Below are 15,016 nucleotides of genomic sequence, written 5' to 3'. Positions count from 1 at the left end.
GGACTGCGTTTACATAGCTCCTTCGTAGTATTTCAAAGTGCTTTACAATATATTTCATATTCAGCCAGTCTCACACACACACACACACTCACACACCGATGGCAGAGGCAAGCAATGCAAGGTAACAACCTGTTCATTAGGAGCAGTTCGGGGCCAAGTGTCTTGCTCAAGGACACTTCGATTGAACGGGGAACCTTTTGATTCCATGATGACCGGTCTACCTCTGCCGCTCTAATACAACCAAGCACAGCTCAGGCAGTGGCTGTCACCTCCTCTGTCAATCCACATACTGTACGAGAGAAGCTATCCCCTGTTCACAGTCTTAACTGTTATGCAGGAGGAATGGACATGACTCTCTTCCATCTCAGCACAGATCATTTGCTGATAAAACCCACCTCATATAACCTAAATATGCATAAAATAACAAATACAAATACTTGTGAGTGATATTAAATATCAATTCAATGTGGCTTTATTGGCATGGGAAATAATTGTTTACATTTGCCATAGCAAGTGTCAAATAAAATAAACAAAAAACAAATGCATACAGTTAAGAGATTAGCTCTACTATAATAAAGAAATGTATAAATAGAGCAGTGTAACATTTCAACTTCGCAGTCAAGTATAGGTGCAAAACTAAAAGTAACATGATTACACATTATGACGTTGTTGGATGGTTGTATTCCACTGGACATCCTTCTCCAAACACAACAGCTCACAAAGCTTGCGGTTGTGTTTGCAGGTTGTTGTACTTCAACCAGCAGATATGCAAGGTTTTCTTAGTCATATTATTTCATCAGTCATGTTTTCAAACTTTCCTTGGGTGTAATCTGTGGGAAGTATGGTGTCTTAGTTGGTACAGTGGGCAGGTAGTTCAAAAATGTAGCTTAGGTTCCAACACATTTTGTGTGCACTGGGTCTTATACCGCATGCACTCTCTCTTCTCTTCTATCCAATATCACTGAAAAGGCTAAGATACTGCTTTATTCAAGAGCGGATATGAGAGATAAACCAGCACAGTCCAGGGATCAACTCCATGCGTGCCTGAGCGTCATCCCCAGCCTGAGCGCATATGGCAGCACGTGAGTTCCGTGAGGCCTGCAGGAAGCAGCAGTGACGTGACGTCGCCCCCGCATTGTTCAGCTGCTTGCGGAGATGTTTAGTCAGTTAGTCATTACTGCTGCTGGTTTCATTAGCCACCCGGAGTCAGATCAAGTTCTGGCGGTCCACATGCTTTCGTTTCCTTTCATTCAAGCACTCTGCCACTTAACAAGTGTATGCATGCTATACTGAGAGTCTGAGACTATGCCAATGTAAGGCACTTTGGACCACCGGCATGTCACACACACTATATTTGCATGACTCTCAGTCTGTGTTTACATAGAGAGCTCTGCATTGTTTTTGCAATGCAATGTTGAGAATTTTGGAATTTCTTCATGAAAAACAGATGAATAGATGAAGTCTTTTTATGTCCCCACATAAATTAATGCCCTATTTTGTACTTCTGCGTATGACAGTATGATCTACTATTCTTGAAAGAGTAGATCATAAAACTATTAAAACATTTAGAAAATGTTCGCCTATTGACATAGAGAACCCAAAATAGAGACACCAGGTTCAAAGTGGTTACATCTTTTGTATCTCAATAGGTGGGGCCTGCTCCCCCTTTGGCGGCAGAATAAGATCCGTCAAAATAATCATCCTACCCAGATTACTACATCTTTTCATATAACCACCAGCAGAAATAGCTCTAAAAGAATTCAGAGAATGGAATAAACATATTTCATGTGGGATAAAGAGATACCAAGGGTGAAATTATCGACCCTACAGTTGCCGCAGAAGAGTGGGGTCATGCCCCTTCCGTCTTTAAGGGATTATTATTTGTCAGCACAGTTGAGACCTCTTATATATTGGTGTAACCCAACGCCAACTGGAAGAGTATAATTAACTTTCATTGAAACACCAATACAGTCATTGCTTGGCTGCATTGACAGGGAAGTCTTTCAGATGGTTAGCCAATCTGAAAGAGGGGGTCAATCTTTCATTAAAAGTTTGGGGTGGTCAAACATTTCCAACTCAAAGAGAGGCTAAACTGCAGTACTAAGATGGCCGGTATATGCACCTGACTTTATGCCAGCATTGCCGATTCAGACAATGGAACTCGGAAATCAAGATAACCAAAATATGTGACATTAATAGTTTTTATATGTGACATTAATAGTTTTTATATTCTATGTAAAACATATGGGTTGGGTAGGCACGACTTTTAGTTATTTACAGCTATGTGATTATTATAGTAAAAGGGAGGCTAAATCCAAGAGACCCATTGATCGTCATGAATACATATATTGATCATTATAACTCGGGAAGTAGTAAAGGTCAAATTATTCTATGGAATCGTATCACTGAACAAGGACTCCACACACAGATTAGATGAAAAAACAATGTAAACAGGCAGTGTTATGATTAGGATCACGGTGAGACGAGCGGCTTGGGAGCAGACGAGTCGCAACAGTGTCTGCAGTCTGGAACTACTTTTTGTAGACACTGCTTTACCACAACTCTACAGCACAGTTTGTGTTCACTTATTGGATTATGTGGTACATCTGTCAGCAATTAGTTTCACATATAAGAAATTAAGACGCTTGCACAATATCACTGCTGAGAGCTTGAGCTTTATTTAGTCAATGTCTTGACTGGATCTACTGGAGTCAAGGCTGGTGGCTGTTGTCAGACAACTGTTGATTATAATAACATAGACTATTGATTCAAAGACTGGAACGCAGCAACGTTTTGATGAAATCATGAAATGTAATATTGATTTCTAAGCTTTCTTAGCTTGAACTTGCAAGCAGTTATTGTTCGGTTCATTACAAAAACATTGTTGAATTGGGAGTGGTTATCAGAACCTCAAGGTGCTCAGGTGGTGCAAGTTCCTGTCCAACACCTACGAGACTATAGGCGTTAGAATCCACCACGGTGCCTCCGGCTTGGCCGAGCTGAACCGTGCTGAACCGGAGGAGTAGGACGAAGGTGCTACATCCTCCTGGTGAGGGCTCCTCACTGGAAGGTGAGCGAGTAGGGGATGCAGTGAGAAGGCTACACAGAAATGTCAGGGGAATTCGGGAATCACCATGATGACTAAATTGGGCAACTCTAAATTTACCTAAATATCTTTGTACGTCTAAATGAAAATGTTTACAAACAAAAATAGATGCTCAATATTATGCGCTCCAGATAATGTCAGCTGTGATCCCTGCCCCCAACACCCAAAAGCAAAGTCTCAACCTGTAAGAAACACTGCAGTGTCTCGTGACTCATTTTGTTCCATCCAGAGCGCAATTTGGACTGGTGTCCCCGAGGCCTGCTTCTTTGAACAATGACACACACTCAGACCCCTCTGAATGATGCATTATTACGAACAGCTCAAAACAGGGAAGTTTCACTGTTCAAACAGCACACACACACACACACACACACACACACCAGTCAAACATACACACTATACATACAGACACACACACACACACGACTATACTACAAGCTAATCATTAACACTAATGATATTTGCCCTCCACAGGAGGATGAATGGGTGTGTGTGTGGACTGCAAGCCTTCCTGTTTTGAAGGAATCACTCATGGCTGGTGGCTACACCCTTAGTGGGTTTGCAATAGACTTGATTTATACTTTCATTGCGCGCGGGTATCGTGCAATGAAAATGATAGCTGATCTACAAGCTTGTAGATCGGCTATTTTCGGTGGGAGAACCCCCGCTCGCAACTAAATATAAGTGAGGCTTTAGAGCGCCGAAGTTACCATGGGCTGCAGCCAACCTCATGTTGAACCTGAGCTTGGTGTTTGTCTACCTAAGCCAATGTTAATGAAGCCCTCCTCTGGCTCTACAAGGCATCACGTTCGCGTGGCATTCAATGTCACGGGTGTGGCATTTGTTTCCTTCACATGACCAGCGGAGCTCACGCTCGCACACACGGATAGAAAACAAACACAAGCGCACGAAATGCGGGTATGAATCACGCATCTCGGCAGGTGTAGTAATGGAAAGTACCTTTTACATTTTAAACAGCACCCATGAAATGGACAAAGTATTTTAAGGCCTTCCACTTGAGGAAACTTTGTAGTACTACTGAATCTTGCCCTCTTAGTCTCAAAACCAGGGTCATTTTCATAAAATTGTGGGAGCTTATTACAAAGTCATAACCTTCCCTTTTATTTTTAACAGGAGTTTAGCATCAACAACATTACCAAGTAAATGTAAAAAAAAAAAATTATTTTTTTTTGGGCACATTTTAAGATTTCAGGGGCCCATTGCTGCCCTTTGTCTCCGTATATTTTTGACGAGGCCATTAAATCAACACCTTCCCCTTTCACTGAGCCAAGAGAACTCCCAGAACATTAGGTCACGGTCCTTTTTCTCTGCCAGCTGCTTGCTTTAGTGCTGCTCTGATGCCAGCAGCAGGAAGGACAGGGGAAGCTGACAGTGGGGCCACCCTGGCCTCGAGCCCCCTGGGCCCCCTCAGTCACGGGAGAAGGGCACTCGTTGTGCAAAGAGCAAAAACACTGCACGCTCAAAATGGAGGTGTTCGGTGCTGCATGGTAATCCGGGGATTAGGTTGGGAGATTCCAGGCTGGTTAGAGACAGAAAAAACTGCCCCCCAATTTTACTTGACTGTTAAAATGGTAAATGGTGCCTTTATATAGACGAGCGCCTTTATCCAAAGCACTTTAACAATGTGCATTGCATTACATTCACCCATTCACACACAAATTCACACTCCAATGGGGGTGGCTTTTTGATTGATTGATTGATTGATTGATTGATTGATTGATTGATTGATTTATTGATTACTTTATTAACTATTTACAAACAGTACAGCAAGTACAATTACGCAAGCAATGCTAAAAGAGGATAACACAAAAAAGCCTCGATGGCTTTGCAAGGCACCAATCTGCTCACAGGGAACAGTTAGGGGTTAAGTGACACTTGGACATTAACACAGGGATTGGACCGGGGTTTAGAACACAGAACTTTCAGATTCCCAAGCGGCTGCTCTACCTCCTCAGCCACTGCCGGCCCATTAAATGAGACATCACCAACCACCGATGCTGCCTACATAGGTGTGCCTACATAAGCATAATGGTGATGAAAGACAAGACAACTTCTCTTGTTACTATGGCTACTGAGTACCGATGGCTTAAAATAGCTTGCGTTCAGAGCCGAGACACCCAAGTTTAATCGCGACAAGCTTGAATTTACCCGTGAACCTGAGTGATTTGCAATGAGGTGGCGGTGAATGGGGAAAGCCAAAAAAAGAAAAGAAAAAGGGTTGAGTGACTCACCGGTCAATGCTAGAGGTCATTTTGTATCCTGTTCTTCAGGGTCGCAGTGGTGGTGAGGGGGATTTTAATCGTGAGGTAGACATTTGTGAATTAACCTTTGAGGAAAGAATGATAAAAGAATAAAATAAGATGGGTATACGGACACAGCTCACCGTGGTTTTGTAATTAACCGCTTAAACCATATTATACCTTGTTGACCATGCTCCCCCAGGGGTCTATACTAGGCCCCCTTTTTTTCCCCTCTACACCAAATCTCTTCGCCAAAAAGAAATGGCAGATCTACAAGCTCACAACCAGAGTTTGAAGAACTGCTATTTATGTTTTTACAAATGTTCACCAATTATTATGACGGGCCCAAAATAGGGACGCCAGAATAAAAACAACTGAGGCTGTGAAATAATTGGACAAATCTCTGAGAATGACGCAGAGCCCAATAGCCTCACCTCACCTCCAGCGCGGCCAGTCCTTTGAGAGGATGATGAAGGTTGTGCGGGATGATGAAGGCAGGCTCCGAGAGGAGACGCTGTGGCGACGGCAGGGAGGTGGGAGCCGCGGGGGCGAGTCGCGGAGAGAGTCCCGGGACAGAAGGCTGAGGGTCACCAGGGGGCCTTTGATGAGCTGACTTCTCCGTCTGCTTCGGACGTGGACGTGCCACATGACAGCTACATGTGAGAGGCTGATATGAACGGAAGGGGGGGGGTTATTTTGCATTCATTCATCATTTAGCTCAGTGTTTTTTTTATTATTAACTAGATATTATTATTTCAACAGATTTTCAAAAAGTAAATAAAAAAATCTAACATTCTCAGAAATTAAATCACATTTTTCAAGAGAATTTCATATATTTTCATTAATAAAATAAAAACATTTAAAGGGTCTACACCTATTTAAAAAATAATAATAATATTTAATATCATATTGTTTATGTCCCTCAAACGTTTTTCAAAAGGTTTGAGCCTAAATCAAGCCTCAGATATACTCATTCCAACTAACTTCTCTCTGGCTTATAAAGCACTTTCACCTGCAATACCATATTGTCCTGTTTGGCACAGGGCGCTATTGAGCCAGTTTGTATGCATGTTATCTCCTGGTTCTGTGTGGAAAAAGTAAAAAAAATAAAAATAAGAAAAAAATAAAATAAAAAAGATTTTTTAATTTAAATTTTTGGGTTGGAACTGAGAAACGGGAGGAATAGTTCCCTGACGTGACGTCACGTCACGTCAGGGACCAAATCAGTTTGGCCTGTTTTGAGACCAATTTACAGAAAACCCCAGATTTGCTGTGAAAGCCTGAGTGTTCAAACTGGGGTATTTTTGAAGATAGAAGAGAGGTAGGGGAGACCAAAAACACACAAAAAATAAGGAAAAGTAAAAATTCATGGTGTAGTCCCTTTAAGAATTAGTGAAATAGCCGATCGATTGGCTATTTTCACTAGTTTGGGTCCCGGGGAGACATCAAATTTCTCTTTTGGGTCTCGAGCATAGACTGTAAAAAATAATGGACAAAGCGAAGACATTGGTTTCTACAGAGCGTTTTGAAGCCACTTTTTCAGTTATTGAAATCCAACATCTTTGAACTTTCGGTCCCGAAATGCTACCGGAAACGACTGCGAGGACAGGTCTTCACTCGGTAGAACCAGTAGAAACTGTTAAGTTAATACTTTTTCCTGGTGTATTTGTACTTTTCTGTTCACAGTGACAAAGTCTATTCCCACATAACAGAAGTTTTCATGTTCCTCACGTCCAATTTGGAATTCAGATCTGAGCTGTGGTATCACTGTGGTGGAGAAACTTTGTGTGCCTCCCCATATGAAGTCATCCACATGGCAGGCTAGAATCCCAGACACCGCACAGTCCTTATCTAGCCAGTAAAAGACGGCTGGATCAACTTTGGAGATCTTTCCTCCTGTTTTCAGCACTATTTCCTTTACTCTGTTGTACCAGTAGAGAGGCAAATGTTACTGAATAAGACAACTTTGTCGGTTCAACACATGTTTATTGCCGGCTCTCTCGCCGCTGCGACCTGTACATTCCACACACAGACAACAAGTGAGGACCCTCCCCTTCCGGTCTCCCTTTCAGTATAATAGTTCCCGAATACCTCACAGTGCACCACATTTTACACTGGTCATAGTTCACAGGAAAAAGTATTAACTTAACAGAAACCCTCAAAACATACCCCGCTTTATTATTAATTAAAAGATTAATGGGACAAGCAAGATGTAAGAGAACCCGGAAGAGAGCTTCAATTCCAGCACAGAGGGTTTGCCCCTTGGTCTTGAGCAAAAACGTTTTGGAATCGCTGATTTGAGCTTGACACCGTTTCCTCACCAATAGTTTTCAGTGATACCAAAATAGACGTACTGTACTTCAAACTCGATTTAACAGTGATGTGAGCGACATGTGGTCCTAATTTCACACCTGGATGAGCTCACTGAACTAATGTTTAAAGACACCAGTGAAAGGTGGGACAGCTACCCTCATGGTTAAGTGGGCCAATCCCTGACCCTTGAGTAACCTCACAAAAGGTGGAGCCCTCGGCCAGAACGAGGCTAATCATATACAGACTTCCTAGATTGAATGTAGGCGGACGGATGATGATAAAAAAAAATCACTTACCAGTCACATAACTGATGTGAAGCCTCAATGTCATTACACTGCAGTCTTGCTTTCCTCTTGAATCTAGTAGAGAACAAAAGGACAAAAATGTTAGCCGTCTAGCCTTAATCACCACAACTGCTTAAACATTCTGAAGAGACGGGAACACTTTATCGTCGCTGTCGGGCCTTGTATGTAGAAAACGGGGAAATGGAAAAAAAATATCTGTGTTCCAATGGATCCAAAGTAGTTATCATTTAGTCACACACTCGTGTTAATATTTTTAATTGGTTCAGTATTTATGAAACCCACAGGCACACTTACCCGTATTTTCCACACTATAAGGCGCATCTGAGTATAAGGCGCACCTTCAATAAATGTATTATTTTCATATATAGGGCGCACCGCATTATAAGGCGCATCCGCACTATAAGGCGCACTGACGGTGCGGCTTATAGTGCTGAAACCAAGGGAACCAATATTGATACATATATAAGGCGCATCGGATTATAAGGCGCATCCGCACTATAAGGCGCACTGACGGTGCGCCTTATAGTGCGGAAAATACGGTAACCACATTTGGGTTACTATGTGTCAATGTAGGTCTCCTTGATATGAAAAGGTTTGAGAACCACTGCTCTAGTACGACGACGTAAAGTTGAAATATGGAGATACATGGTTTCTGCCCATGGCCATGTCAGAACAGTCAGTTACGGGCTTTAATTAACATCTGATGATAACATAACCTTGACTCACTCAAGGCAATAACCCATTAAGACGGGGAACGCATCTGTGTCATTTTAAGATTTCTTTGGCTATTCAAAAATAGCAGCTCTACAAGCTCGTAGCGCGGCACCGAGCGCCGCGCTACGAGCTTGTAGATCTGCTATTTATTTTTTTTAATCGTGAAAATGTGTGAAAATCTTTGAATGTATGTTTTTTTAACAAAGAATGTTGCTTCTGGGAATTCTACAAATGTCTTCTAAATCCTAACAGTTTTTTGAAAAAAACGTATGTTGCTATAATCAGTGGTTTTCAAACCTTTTCATGTCAAGGACCCCCAAAATGATATGTATTTAGCGCAGACCCCCATCTCAAAATATGCCGTTCCAGGGACCCCCAGAAGCGATCATTTTAGTTAAAAATGATCGCTTGAAAATACATATATATATATATATATATTAAAAGATTTGCAAACATTTTCACGATTAAAAAAAAATAGCAGATCTACAAGCTCATGTGCCGGCGCCGCGCTATGAGCTTGTAGATCTGCTATTTTTGAATAGCCAAAGTATAAGAGAATGGTTAAAGTGGTCCCGGTTTTAATGGGTTAACATAGGACCTTATGGCACTCGGTGACATCCAGCATGGGCAAAACATTAAAGGCCTTGCCCAATGTCGTTTTCAAGCGTATTATTCACACATTTCTGCTTCAGTAAACAGTGCAGTGGAGTAAGACGGAAAGAGAAGATAGCGGAGATGGGGGAGAAGACAACATGCAACACAGCAGGCCTCAATGGCCAGTTCATTACCAGGATGTCGCCATTTGATATCGCTAAAGTGAGTGCTAGAACCACTTAAACCTTATACTTAAGACCATACAACTATACTGTATACTTAAGCCCTATATACTTCATCATACGACTATAAACTTAAGCCCTATAAGGTCTTTATACCTTTTCATGACAAATAGCAAAGATAAATGATATACCAGCTCACAACATGTCACAAGCTTGTAGATCTGCTATTTGAGAACATTTGTTAATAATAGCGGAATAGCGTGATGTACTACAACTTTACTTGTATGCTTTAATTAGCAGGTCAGAGAAACACACTTGGTTCAGAACAAAGCTTTGTATCCAAATACAAAAATTGAGCCCATATTCAAATAAAGCCTAAAACTGAGCCGGTCACCGATTCCAAACAAATGGCTTTTGCTTCCGGAAGTCAAATGTGGTTGTTAGTATTATCTGAAATGGCTTAGTGGTTGGACATGTGTTGACATTTGTCTGACAATAATATCTTAAAATATTGAAAATATTGGTAGCCCTGCCTGAATCACATTCTATTTTAAAGATATGCCACCCTCTGGATACACGAAACCATCAATTCAAGATTGTATTTGTTACATCCCATATACAGTCAAGAACACAAGAGTAAAAATCCCTTTGATGTCACAGTTCCTCAACAATTGATGCAAACTAAAGAGCTTATGTAGAATGTAAGCTTCTGACATAAACATCTGGACATCAAGCTTCAGGCATTAGGCCTGTGTCACCATAGACATATAAAGGTAGACGCCCCCCTCCGGCTCTGAGGCGTCTGTATCTCGGGCGCCATTTTGGAGAAGGCAAGCTTCCTGACTACTGGCCAATCACAGCGCGTCTTTTCCGGGACTTGGCAGAATCTAGTTGTATAAAAATATAACAGGATATATTTTCATACAACTAGATTCTGACAAGTCCCGGACGCGCTGTGATTGGCCAGTAGTCAGGAAGCTTGCCTTCTCCAAAATGGCGCCCGCGATACAGGTCGCTCCAATGAACTGCAGAGGCCAATGAGGTATCTAGGTTTCTATATCTATGTGTGTCACCTGACCAGTGGTGGAAAAAGTACTCAAATGTTTTACTCAAGTAAAAGTATCAATACTGCAATGTAGAAGTACTCTGTTACAAGTAAAAGTCCGGAATTCAAAATGTACTTGAGTAAAAGTACAAAAGTATTGGTATCAAAATGTACTTAAAGTACCAAAAGTAAAAGTACTAAAATGTTTGAAAATAGCAGATCTACAACGCGTCGCTATTTTCAAATAGCCTAGGCATAAAATAGGGCTAAAGTGGTTATGTATGTTTTATAATGTTTTATAATGTAATAATTGATATCTGAAAAGTAACTTGTAACTAAAGTTTTCAAATAATTGTAGTGGAGTAAAAGTACAATGTTTGCCTGTGAGATGTAGTGGAGTAGAAGTAAAAGTATTGGAAATTTGAAATACTCAAGTAAAGTACAAATACCTTAAAATTGTACTTAAGTACAGTACTTAAGTAAATGTACTTTGTTACTTTCCACCACTGCACCTGACATTAGACCCGCCTGTGTAACATGACATTAGCCCTGACTCTAGGCCAGACTCGGAACTTGAAGACCATGGGACCAATAACCACTTCAACCCTATTTGTTGACTGGGGTCCCCCCCCAGGGGTCTGTACTCGGTCCACTCCTTTTTTCCCTCTACACCAAATCAATTCAACAAAAAATGCAGATCCAAAGCTCACAACGTGACACGTTGTGACCTTGCAGATCAGCTATCTTTACCGGATTTCTCCTGTTTTTGCGGAATGCTTGCCTATTATGCCATTCCCAGAATAGGGACCTATCGTCCCTATTCTGGGAATGGCATAATAGGCAAGCATTCTGCAAAAACAGGATCATGTTGTTAAAGCTATCACTGTTTCAGTTACTCCCCCCACCCTATTCTAGTTACTGTGGGAGAATCCATCAACTCCCCAGTTTCGAAACATGAACATATCGAGTAACAGGTGGAAACTAAGTGCATTTACTCAAGTACTGTAATTAAGTACAATTTTGAGGTACTTTTACTTTACTTGAGTGTGTCCATTTTTCAATACTTTATACTTCAACTCCTCAGAGGCAAATGTTGTACTTTTTACTGCACTTCAATTATTTGAAAACTTTAGTTACTTACAAATTACTTAGTAGAATTAGATCACAAAACATACATTTAAGTTAAGCCCTATGTTATCCTTCGTCTGTTTGAAAATATCTGCAAGCTCACAACACGTCGTGATGTGATGCTTTGTGAGCTTGATTGTTAGTATATTTTGATGACAATATTTTTGTACTTTTACGCAAGTAAAACTCTGAATACAGGACTATTACTTGTAACAAGAGCATTGAGGTACTGCTACTTTTACTTTACTTAAAAAAACTAGTACTTCTTCCATCATTGTAAGCCAACAAGGTTCATCTTGAAAATTCTGCCTCTGAGACAATTGGGCAATGTGTTGGTAACAGGTTTTCACAGGCCACACTGTTGTGCCAAAGAGGTTGGCATGGGAGGAGCATCGCTTTGTCGGATCCCAAGAAGTCACGCCCGACCACCGCTTGGAGTAATGAGTGATTAGGGTAATGGCCAAATGGTAATTTGGTCGGCATAATAGTGACAGCGGAAGAGAAGTAACAAAATTAGACGAGTAACTGCCTTGAACATTTAGACAAAGATCCTGGCCTTGAATTATCTGGATTGAGCAGAGCCTTAGTGAACAGACTTTCAAAACCTACACCCTGAACCTGTGGTCTTCCATTCAAAATACAAACAAACCAGAAATCTTATATTTCCATACTGAGAGACGTTTCTACACACAAAAATAGAGCTAAACAATAGAGATAAACAATCCTCAAGGATAAGGAGCAAATCAATTCCCATTACTGTACATTGCGTAATGTGTGGAAAGTTCATTATGAATTAACTTATAGTGCTGTGAGAGTGACACTGTGTTACTAAAGGTGAAAGGGGCTTACTGTCTCTCTGAAAGGTGGGGGGCTGTATCGTGGCTTATTTCACCTCTCACTGCACATGATTTGTCAGACGTCACCAACACAAGTCACACAGAATCCCATCTTTGTTTGGGGCGACATTAAAAGGAGCTTACTGTCAACAAACTGCCGTCGTTACGGTGCAGAGCTCTAGTGTGAGTTAAGCTTGCTGTCTAAATGTCATAACAAAGTCATTCACTGACTGATGGCCGGCAGTGGCTATCGAACAGAGCAAACGGTATCAGCCTTGTTGCTGCCTGAAAACAAACTGCAGTGCTTTCCAGGGATGAGAAGAACAGGGGGTGAAAAATGCTAGAAAAAGGAACCACTTGAGCGTATAAAAGTCCAAAGACAAGCGTGATTCACAGAAACAGAGTCGACAGTCAGGGGGAGAGAGGGAGGGATCCAGCGTGAAGGAAAATTCCTTCGCTGCGAGAGGCAGAAGGCAAACACAGGCTGAGGCACAGAGTGTAGCAATGGCGAGCAGCGACCACTGGGGGCGCAGTGGGACGAGGGGAGGTCCGGGGGTTGTATAACTTGTGATGTCATGTGTGCTTCAATGACCCGTTGACCCAATGACCTACTTTCCTCTCCTCCTCCTGTTCCCAACTCAGTCACAGCTCCGCAGGCAGACCCCCAGCCCCCTCCCTCCCTCCCTCCCTCCCACACACACACACACACACACACACCCTCCCCACTCCCCTCTCTTACCAATAACTCTGAGTTCCGTCTCAACTCAAATGCTCAACAGGCCAAACTATTCCACCAAGTATAAACACAACTAGGGGTGCAACAGTTAATCAAACTTAAATCGATTTAATCAATTATAGAAAATAATCTATAATTGACAATTTAATTAATAGAATTATGAGAGAGAGTGTTTTTTTTTTCTTTTTACCTTTCTCAATAATTAGATTAATCGGAAAAGTAATCAACAAGAATAATGGAATAATTTATAATTGACAATTTAATTAAGAGAATTATGAGAGAGAGTGTTTTTTAGTTTTTTTTTACCTTTCTCAATAATTAGATTAATCGGAAAAGTAATCAACAAGAATAATGGCTATGAAAATAATCGATAGTCGCAGCACTAAACAAAACAACTATACAGGAGCGGGTGTGAGGGGCAATCAAACTACAATCAAATATTTGCTCAGTGCGATCGCATGGTATGTAAACGCACACAGCTGTGCTGCTGTCTGGAGGAAAGGTGGGAGAGGATGAGGGAAAAGGAGAGACGCATGGACTGATCGGTGAGCGATTAAAAACAAACGTAAGACTCTCAGCCAGCTGGCCGGCTGGCAGATATTGCCCACAGTCAGAATCACGCGTGTTTTTCCATTCCAGAACACAGCTTCTCAACGTCAGGTCCGGGGACCAAATTCTTAAGAGTGTACAAATGGAACCAAATGGACCCGTAAGGGTCAGAGTAAAAATGAACACTGGGGATTTTACAGTTGGGGTCCCAGAGATAAGATTAAAAGAATCGTACCAAATTGGCATCCGTCCGTGGCCTAAAGCATAATAAATTGGGGGTCCTTTGACATGAACAAGGTTGAGAATCACTGCTCTAGCCCATTTAGACCTGTTAAACCTATACAATCCGGGACAGCATCTGTGCCATTTTAGATGTTGCTATATATGATTGCTGTTGGGCAGAAACCTCACATGTCATTATTAGATTTTTAACAAAAATGTAATAGGGAAAATAGCCGATCTACAAGCTCACAAGAGCTTGTAGATGAGCTATTTTCACTTCTTTTGTACGACACTCTTGATGAAGTAGGGCATTAATTTACGGGAAAAAAACATTCAAAAGTTAAAATATGGAGATAAGGGGTTTCTGCCTGACAATATAGCAACACACATTTTTATTCTATTTTTTGAATAGAAATATGACATTTTCCAGAAAACTGTTAGGATTTAGAGGGCGTTTTTAGAATCAGCCTCGGGTCTAAATGGGCTAGAATACATGCCTACATACTTGCCTCGTCGTATATGAAAGGCCAGATTGACACTTTCCTCTCATTTCTCTCTCACTTACACGCAGCCTGCTGATACGGTGCGTGTGTGTGTGTGTGTGTGTGTGTGTGTGTATGTGTGTGTGTGTGCTCATATGTAGGGCAGTGGAGCTCTGAGGATATGAGTCACCATGTGGCAGTGCGGAGCATCACGCACTCCTCCTACACAGTACACACGCACCCAGGCGCCACAGCGGCTGTGCCAACAGCGGGCAGTGCCATAGCAACCGGCCTCACCGTGCAGGGCAAAAATAGCCTGGCTGAATTCCTCCACCGCTGACCGCCCCCCCCCCCACACACACACACACACACACACACACACACACACACACATCACAGAGCCAGCATCCATTGACTCCAGTATTTAGACAAGAGGGTGTCTCCCCTTGCGGCAATGTAAAGACGCTGTTCTAGACGGAATCTACACCAATGCAATATCCTGTAACTTCTGAGAATTTCAGTGCAATATCCAGTGCACCAGTG

General features: G+C 41.8%; 1 protein-coding gene across 5 annotated transcripts in view; it reads right to left on the bottom strand.

Annotated features, from left to right (window-relative positions):
• Nucleotides 1-15,016, bottom strand: part of clocka (clock circadian regulator a) — a 52,253-nt gene that overhangs the window by 23,851 nt on the left and 13,386 nt on the right. For 4 of the 5 annotated variants that reach the window (XM_080431733.1, XM_080431735.1, XM_080431736.1 and 1 more), the window contains exons 3-5: nt 7,977-8,039; nt 5,807-6,034; nt 5,359-5,453 (exon numbers count right to left, since the gene is read on the bottom strand). In XM_080431733.1, the coding sequence (XP_080287859.1) occupies nt 5,359-5,378 (20 nt within the window). In that variant the 5' untranslated portion in view covers nt 5,379-5,453; nt 5,807-6,034; nt 7,977-8,039. Of the gene's footprint in view, nt 1-5,358; nt 5,454-5,801; nt 6,035-7,976; nt 8,040-15,016 lie in introns of all 5 variants that reach the window. The other variant, XM_080431734.1, reaches the window with a different exon arrangement.

Source organism: Gymnoscopelus braueri (genome assembly GCF_963280865.1).
Source record: "Gymnoscopelus braueri genome assembly, chromosome: 6".
NCBI classification, from domain to species: Eukaryota; Metazoa; Chordata; class Actinopteri; order Myctophiformes; family Myctophidae; genus Gymnoscopelus; species Gymnoscopelus braueri.
The sequence above is the reverse complement of the archived record's forward strand: the minus strand, read 5'-3'. Positions and strand labels throughout refer to the sequence as shown.